General features: G+C 40.4%; 1 protein-coding gene across 1 annotated transcript; it reads left to right on the forward strand.

Annotated features, from left to right (window-relative positions):
• Positions 1-900: 900 nt before the first annotated feature.
• LOC129103933 (protein YIPF7-like) lies at positions 901-4,845 on the forward strand. The gene is made up of 5 exons (XM_054614579.1): positions 901-1,022; positions 3,021-3,166; positions 3,340-3,485; positions 3,629-3,810; positions 4,683-4,845. The coding sequence occupies exons 1-5, from the start codon at positions 901-903 to the stop codon at positions 4,843-4,845; spliced, it is 759 nt and encodes a 252-aa protein (XP_054470554.1).
• Positions 4,846-7,882: the final 3,037 nt, after the last annotated feature.

Raw genomic sequence — 7,882 nt, forward strand, 5'->3', positions numbered from 1 at the left:
ACAATCTCATTCATACATTTTGGGAACGATAAAGATAGATGAGTGCTCCGAGGCTAAAAAGACTAACCCGAATTATTCAGAAAGTAAATTAAATCTTTGGCAAATTATGGACAGATGTTTGACAAAGAAAACAAGGAAAACTGGTGATGCTCATCAGTCAGAACCTAATAAGTAAGAAGCCTTTCTTGTTCTCGATAGTTCTACTTTACTATTCATTTTTAGTACCCAGACAGTAAAACTGAACATTAATGTTGTGCTATTGTTTGCCTCTCTAAATGGAGAGGTAAACAAAACCTACAGTAGCCTTTTACACTGTAGGTAAGGACAGCAGCAATGAGGAGAAAGAGCATGGTACTTGGCTTGTTAATGTAACAAATACAAATATAATAGAAAAATAGCTGTTCCGTGTAAGGTATAATAACCATGAAGTGGTACCTGGCACAGCACCACCCAACCCAATAGACACAACATACAAATTGTTAGGTCTTTTCTTTAATGTATAGTAGGGGAACCTTGTCAATATTATGTCTTGAACTGTGAAAGTTTAAGACAATGAGGATTATGCATGGATTGTGTCCTTGATAATGTGATTTTGATCAAATTCAACTTGGCTTCTGTATTATTTTCTCCTGTTTTGTACTGGTTGATACAAATGGACAAATTAAAGCAATTTGGGAGTGGAGGGTAAAATTTGAAAGGAGCAAACAACTCTACACTTGCTCAAATATTTTATATTCAGTAAGTGAATCAGTGAGCTGACTCACTTGAAGGGTGATCAACAAGGCACTAATGAAGCATCTCTTGTCTTTTCTCTACACGAATGGAGTGATACGTATTTCTGTTTGTGGTGAACAGTTGTATTGTGTGTTATTTTGTCTTGACTGTTTTCTTCTGATTAGCATGGGGGACCTTCAGCACTTTGAGCAGGACTTCTACCAGACAGGATATTACATAGATGACCAGGGTAACACCGTGGCCTACTACGATAACTATGATCCCACAAAGCCTGCTTATTATGACACGTGAGTATTCAGACATTTGAGCATAGCCCTAAATTGTGCCTGTCACCCTGCATAGTTGACATGACACACGTTCACACGTTCACGCCAATGGTTACGCACTTCACAATCCTGACAGGTGGCAATGATGACAAGCATTAAGAATAGAAATAGCCAATCTTCTCGCTGATCTTGTTGACTTTCGCAGATCATATAGAGGCATCAGTATTAAATTGACCCCACTCACCCTGGTCCAGATCCTTCTATGCATTAAGAGATAAGATCACTTCCCCACTGACTTTTCCATGATCAGCTTATATAGTATCAAAGAGGCATCTGACACTGGAAAATATCCTGCCTAAGATATACCCTATCTCAGCGGTTCTCAACCTTTTTTCAGTGAATTTTTGGTTGAAAAAAAGATGTAATACACAGCGCTCTGCCATCAGTGTCTGATTTATTAAACTGTCAACACTGACGATTGCATTGTGGCATTGAATTCAGTTCATGAACTTACAATTATATTGTATTGAATATTTATTAAATAACTACTTTTAAAGGATTTTTGAATGGATGCTAATTTTAAATATATTTAAAAAAATCTCACGTACCCCCTGGAGTGCCTTCACGTACCCCCATTTGAGAACCACTGCCCTATCTGATCAGGATGGATGATATATGACAGTATACATATAAATACATATAAATACAGTATTTAAGTAATTACTTTTCTGTCATACAGTACCAGTCAAAGGTTTGGACACACCTTCTCATTCAACTACTTTGAAGAATCTAAAATATAAAACATATTCTGGTTTGTTGAGCATTTGTTTGTTTACCACATAATTCCATATGTGTTCCTTCATAGTTTGGATGTCTTTAATATTAATCTACAATGTAGAAAATAATAAAGAAAGAAAGAAAAACCATTGAATGAGAAGGTGTGTCCAAACTTTTGACTGGTACTGTAGTTCTGGACTGCAATGGGACTGTAACTGGCCCGGCCTATTTCCTCCTTTCCCCTCCTTTTTATTTCTAGATAACTAGATATAATTCTGAGGAGGAGTGGGGTGAGGATGCAGCAGAGACTGTCTGGCTCCGAAGCCTTGCCAGGTTTTCTCTGCCTCTGCTGGAATCTGCTCATTTGAATCTGTCCCCCAAGATTTAATGAAGGTTTAAGACTAAAACACTGCAGTAAACCACTCAATAAGTGGTCATGAAGATTCTTTTTGCTCTGCCTTTATATTATTGGGTGATATATTTTATATACACACAAACCTATCTATATATTAGAACATGAAATTGCAAAAGAAACGTGTGTTTTTTGAAATTATTGAGCAGCAACTGTTTGCTCTAAACATTCAGTTATAGAAGTTGAAATAGGTGTAGCTATCAAAAAATAAACCATCATGAGGAATATTGAGGTTTAATTTGCTACACTCACGCTTCTGATCATCTTAAATAACTACAACAGTTACATCTGTAAAGTCCTGCCATAATTTAAGATTATTCCAGCTGCTTTTCACAACTCTCTTATATGTAGGTGCTAACATTACTTCCACAAAGGATACACTGGTATGTACTCGTTTATGGCTCCTTTTACAAGCCTCCTTGATTGTCGCTCCTTGAGATGTATTTTAGGAAGAGTGACATCCTAAAAGATGGAGCGCTGAGGTCAAGTTTATGGGTCACACGCCGGAACAAAGAGACAATCAGGAACAACACTGAGAAATGGGAAAGGTCCAAGGCCTTTTCATTGGGGCTGTTAAAAGCTAATCTGGAATATGTAGGAAGGCACTAACTTCAGTAAAAGCAGGAGTGGAAAAGCTTGTACTGCAAAACATTAGAATTTTTACACCAAATAAATCCTAGATTAACTTGAACTTGAACTTACTGATTGATGACACATAGAACCTAGGGAGTATTTGCTGATAGATTTTCCCAGCTTGAAGCATGTACAGGATTATTATAACATTCCTACTTTCTTAGAGAGTTAATGTTTTTTCTCGTAACTGCTTTCAGTGGAGCAGAGGCCTTTGAGTCAGGTGCTCTGGATCCTTCCATTGAGCAACAGTACACTGGACAGTTCTACCAACCTGCAATGCTCTCTCAGACTGTTGGAAGCACAGGAAACGATTATCCTGAAGAAGAACCTACCCTTCTTGAGGGTAAAAAAGAATCTGCATTTCAAACAATCTAGATTTTCTTTGGATAATTATAACTACATATGTTGCATTAGTTGAAATCTATCAAACAATTGTCCGAAATCATTTGTGTGGACTTCAGCAAAGAGCCGGGGAATCAACTTATTACTGAAAACAACATTTCTGTTGCTGTCTAGAGCTCGGCATCAATTTTGATCACATCTGGCAGAAGACACTGACCGTGTTGAACCCTCTTAAGCCTGCAGATGGCAGCATTATGAACGAGACTGATCTGACCGGCCCCATCCTCTTCTGCGTTGCACTGGGGGTCACTTTAATGATGGTGAGCTATTAGCATAGTACGGCCTATGTCAACCATATATGTATAATGCCATTACTAGGAATCCTACTCAGCTTTCACTGCTGTATGATATGTACAGTAGTGCCATTTAACAAGTGCTTGCTTATGTATTCTCACATATTCAGGCAGGTAAATCCCACTTTGGTTATGTGTATGGGGTCAGTGCCACAGCCTGTATTGGGATGTACATTCTGCTGAGTCTGATGAGTTCTCTGGCAGTGTCTTATGGCTGTGTGGCCAGTGTCCTGGGCTACTGCCTCCTGCCCATGGTGGCCCTCTCTACATTGGCTGTCTTCTACTCTTTACAGTAAGTCCATTCAGTATGTCTAAGGTGCTGTAAGATGTACAGCTCAGAGATCAAATCTCTAACTTCTATTAACATATGCACAATAGGTTAGATGAAGGACACTCCTGTACTTATGTTCTTGTGAAATGTCATTGGTCACACAGAACTAAACACAGCCTCAAAGTCGCTAACTAAAATTTGAAAATGAATTGATTCGTTAGTATGTTTTAGTAGCTTTTTTCAACCTTCAAATGTGCAGGTCACATAATTAAAGCCCAGTGACTGGATGTTTATAGCCGAAATGCACCATGGGTATCGTAGTTAACTTCCATCTTGGGATTCCTATGTTACAGGCCTGTACCTTCCACTCATTAGCACATTTTCTAACATATTTGTTAATCTTTTGTTAATCTTTTACTAATGATTTATTCGGAGGAGGTTTCTGCAATTAATGCATTACAGGTGGCAGACTAGTTTCACCGTGCAGACTCTGCCTCCCTCTTTTGTTAAAAATAAGTGTGTTTCTCCTGATATGATCTTTTCTTTAAGGCATGCATCTCTGCAAAGTGTTGGCTAGTTGGTTAGTGTACAACCATTGTACAACCATTGTACAACCGTGTGTGCAATTAACACAGCTGGCAGTGAACAGGAAAAAGGCTGTGTGTCGCAAACTGCCATAAAAAAAACAATTGAGACGCATATTTGAAATGTGCTGTATACATGCCCAACTTAGTCACCAGCAGCACCTCACCAATAAAAGAATGAGCATGTTAACGGTCTGTTTTAAACTGGACCGATAAACAGACGGTCAGTTATCACTAAAATGCAGAACTCATGCAGAGTTAAGGTCAGGTTGACTTTCATGCTTTAAATCCCTCTTTTTGTTTTCACAGAGGCGTCCTTGGTACGGTTCTGGCCGTGTTAGGAATTTGTTGGTGTAGTCTCTCAGCCTCCAAGATCTTCATTTCCACTCTGGCTATGGAGGGCCAACAGCTGCTGGTCGCTTACCCATGTGCCCTGCTCTATGGGCTCTTTGCATTAGTCACTGTATTCTAATCACCAGATTAAACCCAGAGAAAAATCTTTAGTATTCAAGCAACAATCTATTTCTATTTCTAGCAATAAAATCAAACGGAGGAAAAGTTTTTCACCCTTGTCTGTTTGTCTGTTTCAGTAAAGCACGCAAGAGGATTGAAGGGAATTCAGGACCTTGGTGCTCTGATCTTTTCCCATATGTCTTGCATTTTCATCACTGTAGCTATGGGAGCATTATCAGTAACTGAGCTGTGAGAATTTTTGATCATTTTCAAATTTGTGCCTGGTTAATAAAATGTTAAATGGAGCTTCAGCTCCAGGCTGAATTTTTTCATTTGGCATTTTAATTAAGCTATATTTAAAGTGGCCCTATTCTGCTTTTCCACTTTTTCCCTCTTCTTTAGTGTGTTATATATTCTTTTTTAACATGTAAAAGGTCCGTAGAGTGTAAAACCTGAAGTCCAGGCCTAAAAGGAGTTACCCTCCCCCTCAGAAACACTGCTCCTGAGCTGCCTGAAACGGCTCCATTGAATTCTCTCCTTCACTTCTGTAACTTTATGAGGTCATAATGTTACGGAAGTCACGTAAAACTCTCCAGCTAGTTTGGCCCTCAAACAAGAAAAAGAGAGAGACGGAGCTGAAGCTCACAACTACCATGTTATAGTGGTTATGAAAGCAGTCTATCACCCAGGAGGCCCGGGTTTGAATCCCATTGTGGCCTGTCTTCCATTTGTAACGCTCTGGAGGGAGAGTTTTTTTTAAATGTGAAAACGTTGACCAATCACAACAGAGCGGCTAGCTGACCAATTCAATTCAATTCAATTCAGTTTATTTTGTATAGCCCAGAATCACAAATTACAAATTTGCCTCAGAGGGCTTTACAATCTGTGCACATGCGACATCCTCTGTCCAATCAGGGCAGACTTTGCTTTCTGGAGGGAGGAGCAAGCGCTACAACGGAGCATTTCAGAGAGAGGGTGAGAAGAGGTGCTGCAGGACAGCCAGGATGAGAAAAACAAGGAGGATTATGGGCATTAACGCATGTAAACATGTTGTAACTGTAACTGGTGATAAAAATATGCACCCGGAAAATAGCATAATAAGGCCTGTTTAATAATTACACAGCAGGTATTTGTCTTATGATCTAAACAATACTTTAATGCCTTGCATGTTATTCATTAAGTCCTCAAAGATTTTTATGAACAAATATATATGTTATAAGTGTGTCTGACATTTCCAGGTGTCAGCTTTCCTTATTCCTTCCCTCACAGTTTGGATATAACTTGCCAGAGGGTCACGCTCACATGCACCAACATGCACTAAAACCATGCGCAGCCAGCCCATATATGTGAACATAGTGAGGAGAAGCTCTGATAACAACACACAGAGAGGGAGAGATATTTCATTCTCTGCTCAGATAGACATTACTACACTATATCTTTACATAGACAGGTTGGTTGCTTCGATAATAGTGTTCTGAATGTCCTGTTTTGCTTCTTTAAATAATCTTCACCATGAGACTGAAAAACAAACTTGATTGTGACGTTTCTTATTTAGAATGATTCATTGATAAGTGTCCACAGTGTGGAGACACCATAGTAATCTATTTTGTACTCTGTAATGAGAGTTTGCAGTTCTGTCTGTAAGTTCATCCAGAGTTCTCAAAGAAATCAAAGCCATTCCCTGTTATAACAGCAGAGGGAACTACAACATCAGTTGTGCAATGGTAAAGCATTCTCACTGACTGAATGAGGACACGTTCCTCTTTGGTCCCCCATGTTTAGTAGATTTATGAGCTGAGAAAGTTGACATAATGAAACAGAAAGGTTTCATTGGTTTCATTTCTTGTTCTTTTAGCCGTTTCCAACACACTGCTTTGTCATGTTGTTCGCTGCAGACACACTGCTTAGTAGTCGCATTGTCCCGGAGAACAAGCTGTGGGTGTGTGAATTAGAATAGAGGAGGATGTCTACAGTCACAGTCCAAATAATTGTGAAGCTTTCAGAGGAGGAAAAGGAACTCATTTCTCACACAGCCTCCATGATGTATGAGGGTCCGAGCAGACTCTGACAACTGCACTCAGTGATGTTCCGCAGACAACTTTCTTTAAGAACTAAAAGAGCGAGAGGGGGAGGGAGAGAGGGGCCACAAACGTCGACACAATTCGCTGTGATATTAACAACTGGTAACTTCTAAAGGTCCCGGTCCAATCAGGCAGGTGGATCCAGTCCCTCAGGTGGTGTTTGAGCTGAGGGGGTCGAATACCTAGGCCATGATCTCTCTGGGCTCTGTGGTCCTGCTCTGTGTGAGAGACCGTGGAGGCCCCAAGACTGAGCTCCATCACAGAGGCATCATAACACTGCTCATTCACTGATACTGTTTGGCAGAAGGATTGTTATTGTTCAGCTTGAGGCCTTGTAACAGAGAAAACATGCAACATGCTTTCTTCTGCATTCAGTCAGACTCAGAGAAGACAGTTAGCTGAAGTGATAGCATAAACAATAGCCAAAGATCGTGTTTATATTAGTGCGAATACACCCCCCTCCAGAAATAATATATGTGAGGGAACATGTGTGCATGTTTGACAGACAGAGGAGGGAAAGGGAAGGACAGCCCGAGGAGCAGGCCCACACTTTCTTCTCCTGACTGTTTGGACTGGTTAAAGCAAACAAATCCCTCCGGCCAAGCGGTGGACTGAAGACAAGCGCTCCCCGGGCCCCATGTAACTCTCCTGCTACTTTACACTGAGCTCCTCCACATGATAGATGGGCTCTTTTCCCTCAGAGTCTTGCTCCTGCTCACTTTCCATTCACCAGAGCTCTGGCTGGCGGGGTTCTCCGCTCGGTGACCCATCATTATCCAGAGCACTCCACACATGGCAAGAAACTGATTCAGTCAACAATCAGCTGGAAGTTAGACCTGCTTAAAAAAAAACTGTCTATTCCCTGAAGCAGTTTAATAAAGCGTTCATGTGTCATTTGCAAGGATGCAATACGGATCAAGATGGAGTAAGTTGACTTCCTGCTTCTGAAGTTTGGCTGTCTTAACACTGAGACGA

The sequence above is a fragment of the Anoplopoma fimbria genome, chromosome 15 (genome assembly GCF_027596085.1).
Source record: "Anoplopoma fimbria isolate UVic2021 breed Golden Eagle Sablefish chromosome 15, Afim_UVic_2022, whole genome shotgun sequence".
Classification (NCBI taxonomy): Eukaryota; Metazoa; Chordata; class Actinopteri; order Perciformes; family Anoplopomatidae; genus Anoplopoma; species Anoplopoma fimbria.